The 26,024-nt window shown below is 36.7% G+C and overlaps 1 protein-coding gene and 1 long non-coding RNA gene across 2 annotated transcripts; one reads left to right on the top strand and one right to left on the bottom strand.

The window, feature by feature from the left end:
• Positions 1–7,808: 7,808 nt before the first annotated feature.
• On the top strand, positions 7,809–24,354 carry LOC141369041 (uncharacterized). Its single transcript, XR_012372546.1, has 4 exons — positions 7,809–10,645; positions 18,090–18,167; positions 23,786–23,876; positions 23,998–24,354. It is a non-coding gene; the product is annotated as an uncharacterized lncRNA (long non-coding RNA).
• Positions 12,255–17,791, bottom strand: LOC129418986 (uncharacterized). The gene is made up of 3 exons (XM_073874090.1): positions 16,233–17,791; positions 13,453–13,609; positions 12,255–13,279 (listed from the first exon to the last, which is right to left on the bottom strand). Exons 1-3 carry the CDS (start codon positions 16,363–16,365, stop codon positions 12,592–12,594), a joined length of 978 nt encoding a protein of 325 aa, XP_073730191.1. The 5' UTR covers positions 16,366–17,791; the 3' UTR covers positions 12,255–12,591.
• Positions 24,355–26,024: the final 1,670 nt, after the last annotated feature.

Raw genomic sequence — 26,024 nt, 5'->3', positions numbered from 1 at the left:
CTTTAAACTCAGAATTCTGACTTTGAACTCAGAATTCTGACTTTGAACTCAGAATTCTGACTTTGAACTCAGAATTCTGACTTTGAACTCAGAATTCTGACTTTAAACTCAGAATTCTGACTTTAAACTCAGAATTCTGACTTTAAACTCAGAATTCTGACTTTAAACTCAGAATTCTGACTTTAAACTCAGAATTCTGACTTTAAACTCAGAATTCTGACTTTAAACTCAGAATTCTGACTTTAAACTCAGAATTCTGACTTTAAACTCAGAATTCTGACTTTAATCTCAGAATTCTGACTTTAATCTCAGAATTCTGACTTTAATCTCAGAATTCTGACTTTAAACTCAGAAATCTGTCTTTAATCTCAGAATTCTGACTTTAAACTCAGAATTCTGACTTACCACTGGATGCTCTGTAGACTGTAGAAGTTACATCTCTGCACATGATTTATTCTGTGGTGAGGGTAAGAATGGTAAACCTTAAAACACTCTCTGATGAGAAACACTGCAACAAAGGTAGAAGGGGAAACATGTTTATATGAAGCATTAAGATAGATACTTGTTATAGAGGCTAACCGCTTTCATTGATATGATAATTAATTGACATGTTTTTTTAAATTAGAATTATGCTGCGTTGTGTAAACTAGTCCAAATATCAGAATAAAGCCAAACATATTTTTCAGAAAAGAAAAGCTACCAAATGATTTAGTACTAAAGCATACACAGTCAGTATGTGTGTAAATAAATAAATAATATATATATATATATATATCTTTAAACTCAGAATTCTGACTTTACACTCAGAATTCTGACTTTACACTCAGAATTCTGACTTTAAACTCAGAACTCTCACCTTAAACTCAGAATAGGACCTTAAACTCAGAATTCTGACCTTAAACTCAGAATTCTGACCTTAAACTCAGAATTCTGACTTTAATCTCAGAATTCTGACTTTAATCTCAGAATTCTGACTTTAAACTCAGAATTCTGACTTTAACCACAGAATTCTGACATGTTTTTTTTTTGGAATTATGCTGCGTTGTGTAAACTAGTCCAGATATCAGAATAAAGCCAAACATTTTTAGTAAAGAAACGCTACCAAATGATTAAGTACTAAAGCATACACAGTCAGTATGTGTGTAAATAAATAAATAATATATATCTCTTTAAACTCAGAATTCTGACTTAAAAGTCAGAATTCTGACTTTAAACTCAGAATTCTGACTTTAAACTCAGAATTCTGACTTTAATCTCAGAATTCTGACTTTAATCTCAGAATTCTGACTTTAAACTCAGAATTCTGACTTTAAACTCAGAATTCTGACTTTAAATTCAGAATTCTGACTTTAAACTCAGAATTCTGACTTTAATCTCAAAATTCTGACTTTAATCTCAGAATTCTGACTTTAAACTCAGAATAGGACCTTAAACTCATAATTCTGACTTTAAACTCAGAATTCTGACATGTTTTTTTTTTATTGGAATTATGCTGCGTTGTGTAAACTAGTCCAAATATCAGAAAAAAGCCAAACATTTTTAGAAAAGAAACCCTACCAAATGATAAGTACTAAAGCATACACAGTCAGTATGTGTGTAAATAAATAAATAATATATATATCTCTTTAAACTCAGAATTCTGACTTTAATCTCAGAATTCTGACTTTAATCTCAGAATTCTGACTTTAATCTCAGAATTCTGACTTTAATCTCAGAATTCTGACTTTAAACTCACAATTCTGACTTTAAACTCAGAATTCTGACTTTAATCTCAAAATTCTGACTTTAATCTCAGAATTCTGACTTTAATCTCAGAATTCTGACTTTAAACTCAGAATAGGACCTTAAACTCATAATTCTGACTTTAAACTCAGAATTCTGACATGTTTTTTTTTTTATTGGAATTATGCTGCGTTGTGTAAACTAGTCCAAATATCAGAAAAAAGCCAAACATTTTTAGAAAAGAAACTTACCACTGGATGCTCTGTAGAAGTTACATCTCTGCACATGATTTATTCTGTGGTGAGGGTAAGAACGGTAAACCTTAAAACACTCTCTGATGAGAAACACTGCAACAAAGGTAGAAGGGGAAACATGTTTATATGAAGCATTAAGATAGATACTTGTTATAGAGGCTAACCGCTTTCATTGATATGATAATTAATTGACATGTTTTTTTTATTTGAATTATGCTGCGTTGTGTAAACTAGTCCAAATATCAGAATAAAGCCAAACATTTTTAGAAAAGAAACGCTACCAAATGATTAAGTACTAAAGCATACACAGTCAGTATGTGTGTAAATAAATAAATAATATATATATATCTTTAAACTCAGAATTCTGACTTTAATCTCAGAATTCTGACTTTAGTCTCAGAATTCTGACTTTAATCTCAGAATTCTGACTTTAATCTCAGAATTCTGACTTTAATCTCAGAATTCTGACTTTAAACTCAGAATTCTGACTTTAAACTCAGAATTCTGACTTTAAACTCAGAATTCTCACTTTAATCTCAGAATTCTCACTTTAATCTCAGAATTCTGACTTTAAACTCAGAATTCTGACTTTGATTTCAGAATTCTGACTTTGATCTCAGAATTCTGATTTACCACTGGATGCTCTGTAGAAGTTACATCTCTGCACATGATTTATTCTGTGGTGAGGGTAAGAACGGTAAACCTTAAAACACTCTCTGATGAGAAACACTGCAACACAGGTAGAAGGGGAAACATGTTTATATGAAACATTAAGATAGACTTTAAACTCAGAATTCTGACTTTAATCTCAGAATTCTGACTTTAAACTCAGAATTCTGACTTTAATCTCAGAATTCTGACTTTAATTTCAGAATTCTGACTTTAAACTCAGAATTCTGACTTTAAACTCAGAATTCTGACTTTAAACTCAGAATTCTGACTTTAATCTCAGAATTCTGACTTTAATCTCAGAATTCTGACTTTAATCTCAGAATTCTGACTTTAATCTCAGAATTCTGACTTTAATCTCAGAATTCTGACTTTAATCTCAGAATTCTGACTTTAATCTCAGAATTCTGATTTACCACTGGATGCTCTGTAGAAGTTACATCTCTGCACATGATTTATTCTGTGGTGAGGGTAAGAACGGTAAACCTTAAAACACTCTCTGATGAGAAACACTGCAACACAGGTAGAAGGGGAAACATGTTTATATGAAACATTAAGATAGACTTTAAACTCAGAATTCTGACTTTAATCTCAGAATTCTGACTTTAAACTCAGAATTCTGACTTTAATCTCAGAATTCTGACTTTAATTTCAGAATTCTGACTTTAAACTCAGAATTCTGACTTTAAACTCAGAATTCTGACTTTAAACTCAGAATTCTGACTTTAAACTCAGAGTTCTGACTTTAAACTCAGAATTCTAACTTTAATCTCAGAATTCTGACATTAATCTCAGAATTCTGACTTTGATCTCAGAATTCTGACTTTAAACTCAGAATTCTAACTTTAATCTCAGAATTCTGACTTTAATCTCAGAATTCTGACTTTAATCTCAGAATTCTGACTTCAATCTCAGAATTCTGATTTTAATTTTTAGAAAAGAAACGCTACCAAATGATTAAGTACTAAAGCATACACAGTCAGTATGTGTGTAAATAAATAAATAATATATATATCTCTTTAATCTCAGACTTCTGACTTCAATTTCAGAATTCTGATTTTAATCTCAGAATTCTGACTTTAATCTCAGAATTCTGACTTTAATCTCAGAATTCTGAAATTGAACGGTAAGAACGGTAAACCTTAAAACACTCTCTGATGAGAAACACTGCAACACAGGTAGAAGGGGAAACATGTTTATATGAAGCATTAAGATAGATACTTTTTATAGAGGCTAACCGCTTTCATTGATATGATAATTAATTGACATGTTTTTTTTTTTTTTTTAATTATGCTGCGTTGTGTAAACTCGTCCAAATATCAGAATAAAGCCAAACATTTTTAGAAAAGAGACGCTACCAAATGATTAAGTACTAAAGCATACACAGTCAGTATGTGTGTAAATAAATAAATAATATATATATATATATATATCTCTTTAAACTCAGAATTCTGACTTTAATCTCAGAATTCTGACTTTAATCTCAGAATTCTGACTTTAATCTCAGAATTCAGAATTCTGACTTTAATCTCAGAATTCAGAATTCTGACTTTAATCTCAGAATTCTGACTTTAATCTCAGAATTCTGACTTTAATCTCAGAATTCTGACTTTAATCCCAGAATTCTGACTTTAATCTCAGAATTCTGACTTTAATCTCAGAATTCTGACTTTAATCTCAGAATTCTGACTTTAATCTCAGAATTCTGACTTTAATCTCAGAATTCTGACTTTCCGCTGGATGCTCTGTAGAAGTTACATCTCTGCACATGATTTATTCTGTAGTGAGGGTAAGAAAGGTAAACCTTAAAACACTCTCTGATGAGAAACACTGCAACACAGGTAGAAGGGGAAACATGTTTATATGAAGCATTAAGATAGATACTTTTTATAGAGGCTAACCGCTTTCATTGATATGATAATTAATTGACATGTTTTTTTTTATTTGAATTATGCTGCGTTGTGTAAACTCGTCCAAATATCAGAATAAAGCCAAACATTTTTAGAAAAGAAACGCTACCAAATGATTAAGTACTAAAGCATACACAGTCAGTATGTGTGTAAATAAATAAATAATATATATATATCTCTTTAAACTCAGAATTCTGACTTTAAACTCAGAATTCTGACTTTAATCTCAGAATTCTGACTTTAATCTCAGAATTCTGACTTTAATCTCAGAATTCTGACTTTAATCTCAGAATTCTGATTTTAATTTTTAGAAAAGAAACGCTACCAAATGATTAAGTACTAAAGCATACACAGTCAGTATGTGTGTAAATAAATAAATAATATATATATCTCTTTAATCTCAGACTTCTGACTTCAATTTCAGAATTCTGATTTTAATCTCAGAATTCTGACTTTAATCTCAGAATTCTGACTTTAATCTCAGAATTCTGAAATTGAACGGTAAGAACGGTAAACCTTAAAACACTCTCTGATGAGAAACACTGCAACACAGGTAGAAGGGGAAACATGTTTATATGAAGCATTAAGATAGATACTTTTTATAGAGGCTAACCGCTTTCATTGATATGATAATTAATTGACATGTTTTTTTTTTTTTGAATTATGCTGCGTTGTGTAAACTCGTCCAAATATCAGAATAAAGCCAAACATTTTTAGAAAAGAGACGCTACCAAATGATTAAGTACTAAAGCATACACAGTCAGTATGTGTGTAAATAAATAAATAATATATATATATATATATATCTCTTTAAACTCAGAATTCTGACTTTAATCTCAGAATTCTGACTTTAATCTCAGAATTCTGACTTTAATCTCAGAATTCTGACTTTAATCTCAGAATTCTGACTTTAATCTCAGAATTCTGACTTCAATCTCAGAATTCTGATTTTAATTTTTAGAAAAGAAACGCTACCAAATGATTAAGTACTAAAGCATACACAGTCAGTATGTGTGTAAATAAATAAATAATATATATATATCTTTAATCTCAGACTTCTGACTTCAATTTCAGAATTCTGATTTTAATCTCAGAATTCTGACTTTAATCTCAGAATTCTGACTTTAATCTCAGAATTCTGAAATTGAACGGTAAGAACGGTAAACCTTAAAACACTCTCTGATGAGAAACACTGCAACACAGGTAGAAGGGGAAACATGTTTATATGAAGCATTAAGATAGATACTTTTTATAGAGGCTAACCGCTTTCATTGATATGATAATTAATTGACATGTTTTTTTTTTTTTTTGAATTATGCTGCGTTGTGTAAACTCGTCCAAATATCAGAATAAAGCCAAACATTTTTAGAAAAGAGACGCTACCAAATGATTAAGTACTAAAGCATACACAGTCAGTATGTGTGTAAATAAATAAATAATATATATATATATATATATCTCTTTAAACTCAGAATTCTGACTTTAATCTCAGAATTCTGACTTTGATCTCGGAATTCAGAATTCTGACTTTGATCTCGGAGTTCAGAATTCTGACTTTGATCTCGGAATTCGGAATTCTGACTTTAATCTCGGAGTTCAGAATTCTGACTTTGATCTCAGAATTCTGACTTTAATCTCAGAATTCTGACTTTAATCTCAGAATTCTGACTTTAATCTCAGAATTCTGACTTTAATCTCAGAATTCTGACTTTAATCTCAGAATTCTGACTTTAATCTCAGAATTCTGACTTTAATCTCAGAATTCTGACTTTAATCTCAGAATTCTGACTTACCACTGGATGCTCTGTAGAAGTTACATCTCTGCACATGATTTATTCTGTGGTGAGGGTAAGAACGGTAAACCTTAAAACACTCTCTGATGAGAAACACTGCAACACAGGTAGAAGGGGAAACATGTTTATATGAAGCATTAAGATAGATACTTTTTATAGAGGCTAACCGCTTTCATTGATATGATAATTAATTGACATGTTTTTTTTTATTTGAATTATGCTGCGTTGTGTAAACTCGTCCAAATATCAGAATAAAGCCAAACATTTTTAGAAAAGAAACGCTACCAAATGATTAAGTACTAAAGCATACACAGTCAGTATGTGTGTAAATAAATAAATAATATATATATATCTCTTTAAACTCAGAATTCTGACTTTAAACTCAGAATTCTGACTTTAATCTCAGAATTCTGACTTTAATCTCAGAATTCTGACTTTAATCTCAGAATTCTGATTTTAATTTTTAGAAAAGAAACGCTACCAAATGATTAAGTACTAAAGCATACACAGTCAGTATGTGTGTAAATAAATAAATAATATATATATCTCTTTAATCTCAGACTTCTGACTTCAATTTCAGAATTCTGATTTTAATCTCAGAATTCTGACTTTAATCTCAGAATTCTGACTTTAATCTCAGAATTCTGAAATTGAACGGTAAGAACGGTAAACCTTAAAACACTCTCTGATGAGAAACACTGCAACACAGGTAGAAGGGGAAACATGTTTATATGAAGCATTAAGATAGATACTTTTTATAGAGGCTAACCGCTTTCATTGATATGATAATTAATTGACATGGTTTTTTTTTTTTTGAATTATGCTGCGTTGTGTAAACTCGTCCAAATATCAGAATAAAGCCAAACATTTTTAGAAAAGAGACGCTACCAAATGATTAAGTACTAAAGCATACACAGTCAGTATGTGTGTAAATAAATAAATAATATATATATATATATATATATATATATCTCTTTAAACTCAGAATTCTGACTTTAATCTCAGAATTCTGACTTTAATCTCAGAATTCTGACTTTAATCTCAGAATTCAGAATTCTGACTTTAATCTCAGAATTCTGACTTTAATCTCAGAATTCTGACTTTAATCTCAGAATTCTGACTTTAATCTCAGAATTCTGACTTTAATCTCAGAATTCTGACTTACCACTGGATGCTCTGTAGAAGTTACATCTCTGCACATGATTTATTCTGTGGTGAGGGTAAGAACGGTGAACCTTAAAACACTCTCTGATGAGAAACACTGCAACACAGGTAAAAGGGGAAACATGTTTATATTAAGCATTAAGATAGATACTTGTTATAGAGGCTAACCGCTTTCATTGATATGATAATTAATTGACATGTTTTTTTAAATTAGAATTATGCTGCGTTGTGTAAACTAGTCCAAATATCAGAATAAAGCCAAACATTTTTAGAAAAGAAAAGCTACCAAATGATTAAGTACTAAAGCATACACAGTCAGTATGTGTGTAAATAAATAAATAATATATATCTCTAAACTCAGAATTCTGACTTTAATCTCAGAATTCTGACTTTCAACTCAGAATTCTGACTTTCAACTCAGAATTTTGACTTTAATCTGAGAATTCTGAGTTTAAAGTCAGAATTCAAATATTTTTTTCACCAGTGGCCCTAATCCTCTTCCGTATGTGTTTGTATATATAAATATACATTAAAATTACACATAGTACACACTAAAATATTATGCAAAAATGACTTTTATACATCAATAACCCTACCAGCAGAGCCCGACGAGAAGTTTTGAACCTGCAGGGTCTCCGACCCTACCGTCCAAGCCTGACGATAAGTCTTGGGCTGGGAGTTTTGAACTTCCAGGGTCTATGACCTTATCGGGCAATCCCAACAAAAGCTGTCCAGAGCATAAGCGCAAGCGGGACAAGGCCGCTTGCTGCCTTGGACTTCCAGGGACTTTGACCAAACTGGCCGAGTTGGCAAGGTGCCCAGAGCATATGCGCAAAAAGGACAGGGCCGTTTGTCATCCTAGAAGTCTTGGACTTCAAGGGTCTCAGACCTTACCGGCCAATCCCGACGAGAGGTGTCCAAAACATACGCACAAGGGGGACAGGGCCGCTTGCCTTCCTGCAAATCTTGGACTTCTAGGGACTTTGACCATAATAGCCGAGTTGGCAAGGTGCCCAAAGCATATGTGCAAACGGGACAGGGCTGTTTGACATCCTAGAAGTCTTGGACTTCAAGGGTCTCAGATCCTACCGGCCAATCCCGACAAGAGGTGTCCAGAGCATACGCGCAAGCGGGACAGGGCCGCTTTCCGTCTTGGACTTATAGGGACTTTGACCATACTGGCCGAGTTGGCAAGGTGCCTAGAGCATGTGTAAATGGGACACGGCCGTTTGCCATCCTAGAAGTCTTGGACTTCAAGGGTCTCAGACCCTAGCGGCCAATCCCGACAAGAGGTGTCCAGAGCATACGCGCAAGCGGGACAGGGCCGCTTTCCTTCTAGGACTTCTAGGGACTTTGACCATACTGGCCGAGTTGGCAAGGTTTCCAAAGCATATGTGCAAACGGGACAGGGCGGTTTGCCATCCTAGAAATCTTGGACTTCAAGGGTCTCAGACCCTAACGCGTCAATCCCGACAAGAGGTGTACAGAGCATACGCGCAAGCGGGACAGGGCCGCTTTCCGTCTAGGACTTCTAGGGACCTTGACCATACTGGCCAAGTTGGCAAGGTGCCCAGTGCATGTGTGCAAGCGGGACAGGGCCGTTTGCCATCCTAGAAGTCTTGGACTTCAAGGGTCTCAGACCCTACCGGCCATTCCCGACAAGAAGTGTCCAGAGCATACGCGCAAGCAGGACAGGGCCGCTTTCCGTCAAGGACTTCTAGGGACTTTGACCATACTGGCCAAGTTGGCAAGGTGCCCAGAGCATATGTGCAAACGGGACAGTGCTGTTTGCCATCCTAGACGTCTTGGACTTCCAGGGTCTCGGACCCTACCGGCCAATCCCGACAAGAGGTGTCCATAGCATACGCGCAAGCGGGACAGGGACGCTTGCCTTCCTGCAAATCTTGGACTTCTAGGGACTTTGACCATATTGGCCGAGTTGGCTAGGTGCTCAGAGCATATGTGCAAACGGGACAGGGCCGTTTGCCATCCTAGAAGTCTTGGACTTCAAGGGTCTCAGACCCTACCGGCCAATCTCGACGAGAGGTGTCCAAAGCATACCCGCAAACGGGACAGGTCCGCTTTCTGTCTTGGACTTTTAGGGACTTTTACCATACTGGCCGAGTTGGCAAGGTGCCCAGAGCATATGTGCAAATGGGACAGGGCCGTTTGCCATCCTAGAAGTCTTGGACTTTGAGAGACTTTGACCATATTGGCCGAGTTGGCAAGGTGCCCAGAGTATATGTGCAAACCGGACAGGGCTGTTTGGCATCCTAGAAGTCTTGGACTCCCAGGGTCTCCGACCCTACCGGCCATTCCCGACAAGAGGTGTCCAGAGCATACGCGCAAGCAGGACAGGGCCGCTTTCTGTCTTGGACTTCTAGGGACTTTGACCAGTTGGCAAGGTGTCCAGAGCATGTGCAAACGGGACAGGGCTGTTTGCTATCCTAGAAGTCTTGGACTTCAAGGGTCTCAGACCCCACCGGCCAATCCCGACAAGAGGTGTCCAGAGCATACGCGCAAGCGGGACAGGGCCGCTTTCCGTCTAGGACTTCTAGGGACTTTTACCATATTGGCCGAGTTGGCAAGGTGCCCAGAGCATATGTGCAAGTCTTGGACTTTTAGGGTCTTTGACCATACCGGATGAGCCCGATGAGAAGTCTTGGACTTCTGGAAGTCTTGGACTTCTGGAAGTCTTGGACTGTTCTCGAAAGGGAACAACGTAAAGCTAGGCAAACACTAAACATACTAGCCTAAACTGAACTATAAACTTCACAGTAAACTAAACTTTAAATAACTAGACTTAATAGACTTCATACAGGAAACATACAAACACATCACCACATGACAGCAAACACAAGTTTATCAAGGGGGCAACAGGTGTAGGGCATATAACAATAGCAAGATAATTAACCCAATTAACACCAAAGCAAACAATGACCATGTGCTTCCACACAAAACAAGTAAAGTTGTCACGATCCTGACACAAGACTAGAAAAGCATGAATGATAGAGGCAGGATCATGACATATGGTGAAATTGTCATATTTTTGTCTTTAACTTCTTCTGTGAGTTCAATTTGTTTTACAGATAGTAAAAACATTTGATGGATTGTTGTTAGATGATCAACTCATGTAAGTAGATCTCTGTTGTTTGTCCTGCACTTTGTCTTGTCTAATTTTTCCTGACTGCAGTTGTCAATAACAAATGTTACCCTGGACCAAAAATGCAGTCATAAGTCGCACAGGTATATTTATAGCAATAGCCAACAATACATTGTATGAGTCAAAATTATTGATTTTTCTTGCTGAAAATTCTTAGGATATTAAGTAAAGATCATGTTTTATGAAGATATTTGTAAATTTCATACCGTACATATATTAAAACTTTATTTTTATAAGTGGATGAGGTTGCTAAGGACTTCATTTGGACAACTTTCAAGGCGATAATCTCCATATTTCGCTTTTTTTGGCCACCCTTCGTTTCCAGATTTTCAAATAGTTGTATTTTGGCCCAATATTTTGATCTTTCCTAATAAAAACCATACACCAATGGAAAGCCTTTTATCAACTTTCAGATGATGATTTGTAAATCTCATTTTAAAAAATGTACCCTTATGACTGGTTTTGTGGTCCAGGGAGGTGTATTGCAGAAACTTTCTATTTTAGGTCTTAACTTAAGATACAGTATTGTTCAAAATAATAGCAGTACAATGTGACTAACCAGAATAATCAAGGTTTTTAGTATATTTTTTTATTGCTACGTGGGAAACAAGTTACCAGTAGGTTCAGTTAATTCTCAGAAAACAAATGAGACCCAGCATTCATGATATGCACGCTCTTAAGGCTGTGCAGTTGGGCAATTAGTTGAATTAGTTGAAAGGGGTGTGTTAAAAAAAATAGCAGTGTGGCATTCAATCACTGAGGTCATCAATTTTGTGAAGAAACAGGTGTGAATCAGGTGGCCCCTATTTAAGGATGAAGCCAACACTTGTTGAACATGCATTTGAAAGCTGAGAAAAATGGGTCGTTCAAGACATTGTTCAGAAAAACAGCGTACTTTGATTAAAAAGTTGATTGGAGAGGGGAAAACCTATAAAGAGTTGCAAACAATGATAGGCTGTTCAGCTAAAATGGTCTCCAATGCCTTACGCCGGTTTCACACCGCATGCGTAGCAGCGCGTGAGCGTAGCGTGAGCAGCGCGTGAGCAGAGCGTTTGCTGCTCGCAGCCATTTTTCTTTCACACCGGTAGCGTTTGCAGCACGCAGCTAACACACAGCTTTTTTCAGAATGGGTAAGTTTATTCTTTATTTTATACATTAATACAACTGTATTTGATATGGCGATTATGTCAGTCAGTTTTATTTACAAAAGTATGTTTTTATCTTTGTTTCCGTGTAGTCCCAGTTGTAGATAGAAGAAAGGCAATTGCGCTGTACATGTTACTACGAAGGTTGAGAAGGAAGACGAGACGCAGATTATGGGTTCACCCAGCAAACCTACGCAGGAGAGAATATGGTGCTTATTTCCATCTTGTGTCTGAATTGCGGCTCGACAGTGATCGCCACCTGAAGTACTTCAGAATGAGTGCAGAGCAGTTGGATCATATTCTCTCCCTAATCGGAGCCAAACTTACGAGGCAAACAACTAACTACCGGAGGTCCATAGAACCTAAGCAACGTCTTGCTGTTACAATACGGTAAGGATTTTAATGAATACCATTGTAAAAAAAATCATTTGTGTGTGTGTGTGTATTGACGTATTTGCATATTTGTGTACATTTAAATGTACACTGTTTACTACTTTGTAACATTAATTATACCTGAGACTTTGGTTATTCAAATAAAAAAGATTTATTTTCTAAATTTCTTTCACATCAGAACAGACATGCAGAAACTGTTATTTTAACCTTAACTGTTATTAACATGCCAGCTTTAACATTATACTAATTAAAAGTAAAACAATACTTTAATAATAAACAGTAACAATAATAATTTAAATCAAACAACTATTTACATAAGAAAATATAATTTTCCAAACCACACAATTAAATTAAATAAACTCCAGATAATATAAATCACTACAGTTGCTGATAGTAACTGGCAGAATGTTCTGGTGTGCTAGATGTTGTTGGGTGTTGTGTTGCATGGTGGGGGTGATGGGTTTGTTGTTCCTGATAGGTGGGTGTGGGGTGGTAAGGCTGAAATGCTGCTTCTTGCGGGGGATGGCTACCTGTACCTTGAAACAAAGTGTGAGCCTGGGTGGCTTGTTGTCTTTGATTTTCATCTTCCAGGTCAGCCAGGTAACCTAAAATATGCATTTGTGCCCTGGTGCGGTTCCTTGGAAGCAGCCGGTTTAGTTTTGGAACTAAACTGAGTGCAAAATAGTACATCTCATCTTCCTGTCTTGGGATGTGTGGTGATGGCGTTGTTGTTGGTTGAGCAATAATGTCTAGTAACTGTTGCTCTGTGGAACTTTGTTGATTGGTTCTTCTTCTCTTCTGTCTGTGCTGCTGACCTTCAGTTATTAATTCCTGTACTCTGGGGTGAATAGGGGGAGGTATAGGGGTGGGACCCCTTGATCCAATTGTTGGTGGTGTGGAGGAGCCAGACTGTTGTGTGGGGTCTTCTGAGCTCTGACAGGGTGTTACTGGCCTCTGTATCAGAGTAAGGGGGCTGTAAGGTCTACCCAGGTCTGGATCAACGTCCACTTCGGCCACAGACATGTCCACAGGTTCATTCTCCTCAATTTGCAGAGTGTTTCTGGAACTATAATTGAATTAATTTATGTTAATAACATATTCACACAAACACACAAGTCTACTTGTACATTCAGGACAAGAAATGTTTTTATGTTTATATGTATTTGGTGAAGCTAAATAAAATTTTCAAGGATAATAAGAGTAAGTAAAAATATAAGTCAAAAATATTAACATACTAACCTTCTAGGCTGCATATACGGCAACAGAAAAGACATCACTCTTTCATACTTCCATTCTTTGACGGTGCCTCCAGCAGAACCACTGGGCATTTTTTTCCCTTTTCTGTGTCTACCAAAAGCATCCCTCAGCACCTTCCATCTTCGCTTGCATTCATTCACTGTAAAAAAAGAAATATGTATATAAATATTTATTTATGTTTATATAATACAATATTACAACTGACACTTTTTAATTTCTTTTACAGATATCTTGCAACTGGGGAGAGTTTTACCAGCCTGGCATTCCAGTATCGATTAGGGATAAGCACCGTGTCTCAGTCTGTATATATGACCTGCAAAGCTATTGAGAGTGAAATGATGGCATCCCAGTTCCCTAGACCAACAGGGGAAATGTGGAAATATATTGCCTCAAATTTTTGGGAAAAATGGAATTTCCCAAACTGCTTAGGAGCTATTGATGGGAAACATGTTACCATTGTGTCACCTGCACATTCTGGAAGCATGTTTTTCAACTATAAGAGGACCTTTTCTATTGTCCTCCTAGCGCTGGCAGATGCAGACTACAAGTTTACATTTGTTCAGGTTGGTGACTTCGGCAGAACAAGTGATGGAGGTGTGTACAGTGGTTCTGCTCTCGGAAAAGCAATGGAGGACAAAACTTTGTCTGTCCCTGAAGACTGCCCTTTGCCAGGATCAGGAGTTCAGGGCCCAATGCCACACACCATGATTGGAGATGCTGCATTTCCTTTAAAAACATATTTAATGAGACCTTTTCCTGGGCATAGAATTCCACGATGGAGAAGAATTTTCAATTACAGACTGTCAAGGGCAAGGATGGTTGTGGAGTGTGCTTTTGGCATTCTATCATCCAGGTGGAGGGTACTCCATACGAGGATGAATGTCAAGCCAGAAAATGCTGACTCTATAGTGACTGCTGCATGCATCCTTCACAATTTTCTCATTAATCCATCACAAAATCAAAGATGGCTTGATGAGGCTGAAGAAAGAGGGGGGGTGCTACCACCTGTTAGAAATATGGGTGGAAATAGAGGAAGCAGAGATGCTTATGATGTGCGTGAGAAGCTCTGCACGTTTTTCTGCTCACCTGAAGGTAGAGTGTCCTGGCAAGACAATATGGTCTAGGTGTAGCAACAGACCATAAGTAAACATGGACAAAATGTTCTTAAAATGTCTAAAATACCAAAATATAATCTGTACATTGTGAAATGATAACGGTTTATTTTCTTTTTAACTTTAAACCCACACTTTCTGTGTATATATAGCATCTTCTATTCTTCTGTAAATATTTGTGTTTAATGTTTGAAAAAATAAACATATACTTCTATTAAAATATTGTTTGTCATTCCAAAAAAATACAAACAAACGTTAGTTGCTGCGAATGAACAGCTTTTAAGGTTTTGGTCAAGCTGGTCTGGTAAATATTATTTCTACAGTCTTTATATGTGTACACAACACAAAGAAAATGAGAATTTATTTTACATTTGTATTATTATCCATCCTATTAGCATACCTGTGTGCTAAAGACCACTTTATTATGAAATAAAGAAATGTAGCAATTTCTGATAAGCATCCTTATCGCAACTCCTTTAATAACATTTGATATATACACACACACACACACATATATTTAAGCAATATCGCTCGAGTAGGAGTGTGATATAGCTCTATATCCGGCACTCGGCCTGCGGCCTCGTGCCTCTGGCCTAATCACAGCCGTGATGATATAGAGCTATATCACACGACTCCGAGAGCGATATTGCTTTTATACAACAGTTCGACGGCACACGTTTGAAAAACGAAAACTAGAAAACAACAACGGAGTTATTTTAAAAGCCTCTTTGTTTGAGAACTACTACTTCTGCCACGGATTTTAGGGCGGCCAGAATGACAGGTAAAACTTTCGGCTGCTTTGAAGCTCATAACAACTCAATGGACGGAAAAGCCGTTTCTTTATATTACTGTTTCTTGGTCACAAAGTGTAGTTTTAAGATTAGTTCAGTCGAGAATGTATCTGTATTATATTTAAATCTGCAGTCGATTAGTAAAGATAGCGCCTGTTTGAACGTTTGCTTAGTGAGATTCGGTACGAATGAGAACCAAAGCATGAGCGGACATCAGTGTTCACTCGCCCCGCTGACCACCGCCCTCTCTGGGCTACATCTCTGACAGAAATACCCTGGCTCTCATGTTGGCCTTGTTTGTTTATGATCGTCAAAATGAGATCAAATCAGCAGTATTTGGTGTCATGATCAAACTTGTACTTGTTTTTTTATTCATATTTAGTGTCTTTTGTGTTGTTATTGTTTTGGCGCGAGGTAAAAGTTAATAAAACTATACTTGTGAAACGTTACTATTGCTTTCTCATGTATTCTTAACGCGATACGAGCACTCGATTATTATTATTAAACTTTGTTCTTGTCAGTACTATACATAATACGAAAGGTGAATCGGTTACAGTGCCGTTATCAGTACAATATCGTATAGCTCTTAGCCAATCAGATTCGAGAACCAGAAAGAACTGTTGTATAAATATATATATATCATAATTGCAAACATTCTTCGGACTTCTAACATTTAAATAGTGACTTGTTGGAAATCAGCTCGAAATAAGTCATACATTTCTAATAAAGTCACTAGCATCAAAGACGTATGCACTTTCTATGTTATATCTATTGCACGATGCCTTTCAATATGTATGTATTAAATAGTTACATAATGCATTATCAAAACATTAAGTAGAAAATGTATAAAACTACTTACCATCGACATTAACAACAGCTGCAACTGCCTCCCATGCTTTTTCCTTCGCATTTAAGTCCTTGTACATGATGTTTTGTGGATCATACAGAACTTTTTGTTCTTCGACTTCTACGATGAGGCGAGTGTCGTCCATTATGCCGTCTTGAGAACCCTGAAGACCCTAAATGTGACACCGGACACCTGCACGTGCTTGTTTGTAATGTTTGACGTCAGCAAGGTAGCTGTTCCTTTGCCAGCGTATATTTTGAATAAACATGATGAATTATAAAACTAATTAAAGTGATGACTGTTTAAAATGCACATCATATTGCCCATTTTTAAGCACCTGACACTTTTAAAACATTAAATTGTCACTTTTTGCCTCAATTTATAAACATTTTAACCAGTAAAAATGCACGGGCACTTTAATTGAGCGTGAGCAGCGCAGCAAAAATAGAGCAGACGCCGAAATGATTGCAGCACTGCTGCTTCGGCGCCGCTCCTGCTACGCAATGACGCGCTGCTCACGCGTGCGGTGTACATGCTTAAACTTGTTAACATGGGCGCCGAAAAAACACGCGCCGCTCACGCGCTGCTCACGCTTGCGGTGTGAAACCGGCGTTAAAATGGAGAGCAAAACCAGAGAGACGTGGAAGAAAACGGAAGACAACCATCAAAATGGATAGAAGAATAACCAGAATGGCAAAGGCTCAGCCAATGATCACCTCCAGCATGATCAAAGACAGTCTGGAGTTACCTGTAAGTACTGTGACAGTTAGAAGACGTCTGTGTGAAGCTAATCTATTTTCAAGAATCCCCCGCAAAGTCCCTCTGTTAAAAAAAGGCATGTGCAGAAGAGGTTACAATTTGCCAAAGAACACATCAACTGGCCTATAGAGAAATGGAGGAACATTTTGTGGACTGATGAGAGTAAAATTGTTCTTTTTGTGTCCAAGGGCCACAGGCAGTTTGTGAGACGACCCCCAAACTCTGAATTCAAGTCACAGTACACAGTGAAGACAGTGAAGCATGGAGGTGCAAGCATCATGATATGGGCATGTTTCTCCTACTATGGTGTTGGGCCTATTTATCGCATACCAGGGATCATGGATCAGTTTGCATATGTTTAAATACTTGAAGAGGTCATGTTGCCCTATGCTGAAGAGGACATGCCCTTGAAATGGTTGTTTCAACAAGACAATGACCCAAAACACACTAGTAAACGGGCAAAGTCTTGGTTCCAAACCAACAAAATTAATGTTATGGAGTGGCCAGCCCAATCTCCAGACCTTAATCCAACTGAGAACTTGTGGGGTGATATCAAAAATGCTGTTTCTGAAGCAATACCAAGTAATGTGAATGAATTTTGGAATGTTGTTAAAGAATCATGGAGTGGAATAACAGCTGAGAGGTGCCACAAGTTGGTTGACTCCATGCCACACAGATGTCAAGCAGTTTTAAAAAACTGTGGTCATACAACTAAATATTAGTTTAGTGATTCACAGGATAGCTAAATCACAGAAAAAAAATGTTTGTACAAAATAGTTTTGAGTTTGTACAGTCAAAGGTAGACACTGCTATTTTTTTGAACACACCCCTTTCAACTAATTGCCCAATTGCACAGCCTTAAGAGCGTGCATATCCTGAATGCTGGGTCTTGTTTGTTTTCTGAGAATCTACTGAACCTACTGGTAACTTGTTTGCCACGTAGCAATAAAAAATATACTAAAAACCTTGATTGTTCTGGTTGGTCGCATTGTGCTGCTATTATTTTGAACAATGCTGTATGATATGGTAAATTTGGATTTTTTGCAAATTCATATTACAGAAGCAAATCGTAATCATAGTCTGTGTATTTTATTATTGTTTTTGTTTTAGCATCAATGATGAAGGACTTGAGGAGTGGCAGGCTGCGCAGAAGGGCACATCTCAAAACATGCAGCTGGACAATAAGAGGTATGGTATCCATTACAGCTCTCTTTATTTCTTACCAAATCTAAACTAGACTAAATCCCGGTACACACCAAAAGGTAATCGGGCTGAATTTGGGTCGATTTTCCCCCTAGGTAAAAATCTTAGGTAAAGTCCCAATCATATGCGGTCGAACCGATTATCTTAGATTTGGCTTTAGTGCGTGGTGTGTTAAGAACGTCTGAATCTGAATTATTATTGGATATGATCATTAATTGACATGTTTCTGTTTTTTAATTAGAAATTATGCTGCATTGTGTAAACGGATCCACAAAGCAGACGTAAACCCAAAATTAAGAAAAGGGGGACTTAAACAATATTAGGCAGGTGGTCATAATTTAAATTTGTTATCCAACTAAAGATGCAAAATAGTTTTAACGGTAAAATAAATGAAACTTAATTGATAGTCCATATTCACATCCTGATTATTGTCCATCTAGATTTAATGCCATATTGCTAAAATGCGAAGTCTGTTCCCTCTATGTTTCCTTTTAGTGTAGTGTTTTTATCACATTATGTTTGTTATTTATACATACTAAAAATTTTAACAGCTTGGCCTTGTTCTGATGGGTGGGTGGATGGGTGGTATGGAGTCTTTTCCATGGCAGTTGTTATCCACCTTATACTGCGAGGGACACCAGTGTACCATTTTGACTGGCTTTTTAAAGTTTATTATGAAATCCCAAAATTTTCTGTTTGTGAGATTGGAATCTGCCTTAGGCCTAATAATTTGATGTTTTTATTTGAGTATTTTCCAATTTATAAGTATATCTCAGACTATGTCATGCCTTTCAATAGGGCTGGGTAAAAATATCGATTCATCAATGCATTGCAATTATTTGTGTCTCAATTCAATATCGATTCATCAAATCCTATGAATCAATTCAGCCCCCCAGGCAAGTGGCGCCGCTGTGGGCAACACTCTAGTGAGAGCGTTCAGCGTTGTACAAGACGCGCTTTATCAAAACAGAAAGATCAAAGATGGCAAACAGCAGCACTTCTTTCAAGCCTTCACCATCAACGTGATCAAACATTAGTAGTACTACACACATTATTTAAAAATATACTCGGGTACTTAATTGCTTGTGTATTTACTTATTATTGAATCAACAGAAAGTAAATCAATATTGAATTGAATCGAATCGAAATTGAATCGAATTGTGAAATTCCTAACAATACCCAGCCCTACCTTTCAAAAAGTGTCACTGGTTGTCAACTGCTTCAGTGTCTGATCTGTGTCGAGCGTTACCTAGCTGTGATGTACTGTAACCTTTCTGAAGTAAGTAATTTTAACACATTAAAATGGTAATGTGTTCCTATACATCCACATATACGTAAGGTTTCTGGATGTTTCACAAGTTTACTTCTATGTATGACCTTTCCAAGCACTCTCCCTCATAAACTGACAAACCTAAAGTTTAGCTGTGATTTCCCATCCTGTATTTGTCCTGATACAGCTATTTTAATGCAGTGTAAGACATTTAATGGTAACATATTCAAAAACCATTTTGCAAAAAAAGAATATGTACATTAATGATATAAATACATATTAAGTGAGTGTGGTGAAGGTTTTAATTAATGATGTTTGAGAAACTGAAACAGCAATATCTCTATCATTCATAACAGAAGACAGTAGAGCCATATAGTTATTAATATAAAAGCCATTGGCTCATCATAAACAATGGCTCAAAAACAAATGCTAAAAGGTTAAAAGATATCTAACAGACATTGTTACGGTAATTTAAGAATACATCTGATGACATCATTGAATTCAGGCTACATACTTTAAAGCTGGGTATTGCTGCAACTGAGCTCTAATCAAGTTTAATGGGGTTTGTATTAAATGGCTATGTTTCTTCAGGCTTTTAAAATACATGCAAAAATTAAAACAAGAAAAAAATTATTTAAAATGCTTCTTAGAGGAAACAAGTAGACAGATTGGGCAATTTTCCCTGATTAGCCCTACTACACATCAGACGCATAAAGACAGGAGTTAAACCACTGTAGAGGCTCGAAAAGTTAACATTTTTACACATACACATACAGAGAGCCATCCACGTGTGTCAAATAAAGAAATTAAATTAGAAAACAATCAAAGAACAACTTACATTAAAAGCCATTCACAGCACACGCGCCCTTGACGCTTCAACCCACGTGACCACAATCAGACAGAGAGAAGCACGCGCGCCCTCTAGTGCTTAAATAATAGATTCACATTTACATCAATTAAATTATAGAAAATGTAAGAGTTTAAAGTGGTAAAAGAAAACATTTTTATTTGGTAATAAAACATATTTATTATTTATTTTAACATGGCAATATTGTATACAATGATTTTTAAAGTACACTTTAAACAAACCTATATAGTGAATTCGTCTTTCAAACATCTGATTATGTTCAAAAAGTAAATCCGCTGGTACCATAAAGCTGGTTAATGTGAAAGTAGACCAAATAATATTTTAATAGATATCAACATATCGACATTAATGACCTTTCTATACGCGTTGATTTATTTATGTATTAATATTAATGTTATTATATTTTATTATAAAAAGTAAAACTGTATAAAGTGGTAAAAGATTTTTAAAAAGTAATTAATAAACCTTCACACTGACGACAATAGCTGATAGAAATATTAAAATTTTAAATGATCTTTTCTGAGTTGAATTCCTGTGCTTGCTATAACACGAGTCATAAGTCAACAGATAGTTACTTTTATTTAAAATAAACAAATAGGGTAATTGTTCGTTTGGCAGCAGAAAACTATAAATATACAGTTGGCAACTATCACTTCATCTACGTTAAATTTGTTAACCTATCCTACTCCGCAAAATTGTTTTAACGGTAAATAAAAAAAAACTTTACTCAAATTTTACTCAAATTCCGTCATGGTCACTTGACACAGACGCGATTTTTTTACAGACCCGATTCCTTCTATGACCTAATATGGAATCCATGACAACCAGATGACAATACATAGAAAGGAAGAAAACGGTAACGCCTGTTTCACACATACTCCGTATGCAGTGCGTTTGCGGTGCGTATTGCAGTACGTATGCGGTGCGATCCGTCAAGCATCCGTTGTGCTTTCACACATACTCCGTTTGCAGTGAGTTGCTAACCGCTGCTTCTGCGTATCAAATAATCATGTGATTGACACTTTCTGTTGAAAAGCCCCTCCTCAATAAACAATATAATAGCCTGCTGTGTTTTTTTTTCACAAAACAATATACTTTAGATATTATTTGATAGAGTTGGGATGTTTAAAATCTCTAGTGTAATGGTCAGGACACATGAAAGGATCAAATGTCTATTTATCTCCACATATATCATAAATATAAATTAGCATTATAACTTTTGAGAAGAAAATATAGGTGACAGGCATGGTTACATTATAGGCTACATTTCCTACTATTTATATATTTGCATAGACGAGAGTATTTATATAACGGCAATGAACGTCTCATATGGCAAGAAATATTCTCACATAATTAAAATAACAGCATGATGACATGAATAAACAGACAAGGAAGCAAGATTGACATGCAAATTGTGTTATTATTACCAGAAAAACAGCAACATTACTGAAATAAAATCTGAGGTAAATACGCCAAATACGCTTTTATAACTGCAACAAGTCTAAATAAGCTCAATAACAATTGAAAAAAAAAACATTATTTCCCAAAACGTTATATTTAAAGCAAATGTATTCTTACAATCATTCAAGATCCACACATTATTCCATATTACTCCCGTTACTGAGCACGTTCGTCTCTTGCCTCGCTCTGTTATAATAGCGCTGATTGACAGGTGCGCTTCCCCGTCTTTCAAACTGACCATTTTGTATAGTTCTCCTTAGAAAAATTAACCATAATTTTAATATAATGAAAACGTTTTTTGTCAGATTGATTATGATTTGTATTACCTTAGTTTCAATGGTTATGGATATTGTGATGAGAATATACATTTGGTTACTGTTGTTTTACAAATAAAAAAACTAAAAGGCTATGTTAGTATAATTAAACAATGGTAAAATTAATAGCATACTTTATGTATATGCATGTATATAAACACGGTAGAATATTTAACAAGATGTTATACATATCATTTCAACTCGTGGTAAGTGTTTTGCTTTAATTGCTTCATACGGGGATTAAACAAATAAGATTACAGAAAAAACTACTGAAAAACTTTATTTACATCCATTTAGGGTGAAATTACTGCATTTTTGTGTAAATCCGTGTTCATTTTGACCACAAAACATGCGCTATCACTTTAAATCAGCGCGTGCAGCTTGCGTGCCGTACAGCAAAAATAGACTCGCTGCCGAAACGATCGCAGCACTGCTGCACCGCACCGCATCTGCAACGGACCGGACGGACCGCATACGTATGATGTGTGAAAGCTCTAACCTGTTAACATGGCTACGTAAAAAATTACGCACCGCAAACGCACTGCATACGGAGTATGTGTGAAACAGGCGTAAACCTTAAAACACTCTGCTGAGGACAGTGCAGGACAGGTAGGGGAGGAAACATCTTAAACCTTATTAAGCATTAGAAAAAACACTCGTGTAAACGCTAACTGGTTTCGTTCATAATTATGATAATTAATTTATGTGTTTTTAATAGAGATACAGAGATGTATGTTTCGCGTCGTGTAAATTGATCTGAAAAGTTTTGGAAACGAATCGCTTAAGCGTTATTTACAATGGAATACTGAAATACCTTTCAACGTCCAAAATTAATGAAAAATTCAAATTAGTTTGATCAAACAAACGTCCGCATAGATAATTATTTTCAAAACGAGCCCAAATTGTATACCGTAAGACTGTGGCCTTAAGGCAATTTTTTATCCCAGGGACTCATTTAACCCTACAGAAAAATCCAGCTTAGACCAGCGTAAACTGGCAGCTGGTTTAAGGTGGCAGTAGCCGGTCCTAGCCTGGCAAAGCTTGCAAAACCAGCTTAAACCAAATTTTTCAGTAGAGAAGAGAAGTAGCTTTCGCTGTAAATGTGGAAATGGCCCTACTTTTGAAACACCTACGGTAAGCATAGTAAACACTTTGTTTTTAACATCAACTTTTGCGCTTTTGATAATTAATTGACTTGCTTTTATAAATCAGAAATGATTCTGCGTCAAGTAAATAAACACAAAAGGCAGATGTAAAGGCATAAAATATATAAATAACAAAACACTACGATTAGATGTTGGGTCCTGCTTTGTGATGTAGTAATATGGTAATATGGTAACAGTAAACACCATTTTATTACTTTGCTTTTGCTAATATAATATCATATGTATAAACAGTATAAATAACATTTATATAAAACATGTATAGAGAGCTCTATAGTTATTTACCATGAAATATTTAAATACCTTGTTTTAAAATGTCCCAAAACTATTTTGGAACAAACCCACAAAGATATTTATTTTAAAAACAAGCCAGCCACGTCAAACCACTGTACACTGTCTTATCAAATCTTGAATAAATGTTAAAATGTGCTGGTGTAGACTAACTTGATTTTGTTTTTATTGAGCCTGAAATGCATTAACACAGGAAGAAATGCAATTAGATAAACTTCATTGAATGTATTTTGCAGGTTCCTCCTACATGCCCTGATCTCCACCCCTCTAACCAGATGCTGCTTCAACCCATCGCTCTACAGGCTACAGTGGGTGTCCTCGCTCAGGGTGAGTAGATCTTTTATTTCTTAGCCCCATCCTTTAAATTATATTTACATTATTATTCTTATTATTCAGTGGTCACTTAAGTGTTTATTGAGGAAGTGCGTCTTTGTGTCATCTGCCACAGGTAAAATCTCTGCCCACTGGATGCTCTGTAGAAGTTACATCTCTGCACATGATTTATTCTGTGGTGAGGGTAAGAACGGTAAACTTTAAAACACTCTCTGATGAGAAACACTGCAACACAGGTAGAAGGGGAAACATGTTTATATGAAGCATTAAGATAGATACTTGTTATAGAGGCTAACCGCTTTCGTTGATATGATAATTAATTGACATGTTTTTTTTAAATTAGAATTATGCTGCGTTGTGTAAACTAGTCCAAATATCAGAATAAAGCCAAACATTTTTATAAAAGAAACGCCAAATGATTAAGTACTAAAGCATATACAGTCAGTATGTGTGTAAATATATATATATATATATATATATATATATATATATATATATATCGCAATTTATCTTTTAATTATTATTTTTATCTTACATAATTATTATGTATATATAAATACACACACATTCATGTATGTATTTAAGAAACATTTACATGTATATTTATTTATATTTTTATATATTTTATATTATATATTAATAATAAAAAAGCATATATAAATAAATGTTCTGAAATGTATATATGTATGTGTGTGTGTATATATAAGTATACATTAAAATTACACATAGTACACACTAATATATTATGCAAAAATCACTTTTATACATCAATAACCCTACCAGCAGAGCCCGACGAGAAGTCTTGGACCTGCAGGGTCTCCAACCCTACTGTCCAAACCTGACGATAAGTCTTGGGTTGGAAGTTTTGAACTTCCAGGGTCTATGACCCTACCGGCCAATCCCGACAAGAGGTGTCTAGAGCATACGCGCAAGCAGGACAGGGCCGCTTTCCGTCTTGGACTTCTATAGACTTTGACCAAACTGGCCGAGTTGGCAAGGTGTCCAGAGCATATATTCAAACGGGACAGGGCGGTTTTCCATCCTAGAAATATTGGACTTCAAGGGTCTCAGACCCTACCGGCCAATCCCGACAAGAGGTGTCCAGAGCATATGCGCAAGCGGGACAGGGCCGCTTTCCGTCTTGGACTTCTAGGGAATTTGACCAAATGGCCGAGTTGGCAAGGTGCCCAGAGCATATGTGCAAACGGGACAGGGCCGTTTGCCAAACTAGAAGTCTTGGACTTCAAGGGTCTCAGACCCAACCCGCCAATCCCGACGAGAGCTGTCCAAAGCATATGCGCAAGCGAGACAGGGCCACTTTCCGTCTTGGACTTCTAGGGACTTTGACCAAACTGGCTGAGTTGGCAAGGTGCCCAGAGCATATGTGCAAACGGGACAGGGCCGTTTGCCATCCTAGAAGTCTTGGACTTCAAGGGTCTCAGACCCTACCGGCCAATCCCGACAAGAGGTGTTCAGAGCATACGCGCAAGCGGGACAGGGCCGCTTGCCTTCCTGCAAATCTCGGACTTCTAGGGACTTTGACCCTACTGGCCGAGTTGGCAAGGTGCCCAGAGCATATGTGCAAACGGGACAGGGCCGTTTGCCATCCTAGAAGTCTTGGACTTCAAGGGTCTCAGACCCTACCGGCCAATCCCGACAAGAGGTGTCCAGAGCATACGCGCAAGCGGGACAGGGCCGCTTTCCGTCTTGGACTTCTAGGGACTTTGACCATACTGGCTGAGTTGGCAAGGTGCCCAGAGCATATGTGCAAACGGGCCAGGGCCGTTTGCCATCCTAGAAGTCTTGGACTTCAAGGGTCTCAGACCCTACCGGCCAATCCCGACAAGAGTTGCCCAGAGCATATGCGCAAGCGGGACAGGGCTGCTTGCCTTCCTGCAAATCTCGGACTTCTAGGGACTTTGACCATACTGGCCGAGTTGGCAAGGTGCCCAGAGCATATGTGCAAACGGGACAGGGCCGTTTGCCATCCTAGAAGTCTTGGACTTCAAGGGTCTCAGACCCTACCGGCCAATCCCGACAAGAAGTGTCCAGAGCATACGCGCAAGTGGGACAGGGCCGCTTGCCTTCCTGCAAATCTCGGACTTCTAGGGACTTTGACCATACTGGCCGAGTTGGCAAGGT

Source organism: Misgurnus anguillicaudatus, chromosome 12 (assembly GCF_027580225.2).
Source record: "Misgurnus anguillicaudatus chromosome 12, ASM2758022v2, whole genome shotgun sequence".
NCBI classification, from domain to species: Eukaryota; Metazoa; Chordata; class Actinopteri; order Cypriniformes; family Cobitidae; genus Misgurnus; species Misgurnus anguillicaudatus.
The sequence above is the reverse complement of the archived record's forward strand: the minus strand, read 5'-3'. Positions and strand labels throughout refer to the sequence as shown.

Bases quoted from the DNA above. Each gene is read 5' to 3' on its own strand.
- LOC129418986 (XM_073874090.1), bottom strand. From the start codon at position 16,365: ATGGACGACACTCGCCTCATCGTAGAAGTCGAAGAACAAAAAGTTCTG. The intron at 13,610-16,232 runs GTAAGTAGTTTT...CTTTTTTTACAG, and splicing joins AGCTGTTGTTAATGTCGATG to TGAATGAATGCAAGCGAAGA. The intron at 13,280-13,452 runs GTTAGTATGTTA...ATTCAATTATAG, and splicing joins CCGTATATGCAGCCTAGAAG to TTCCAGAAACACTCTGCAAA.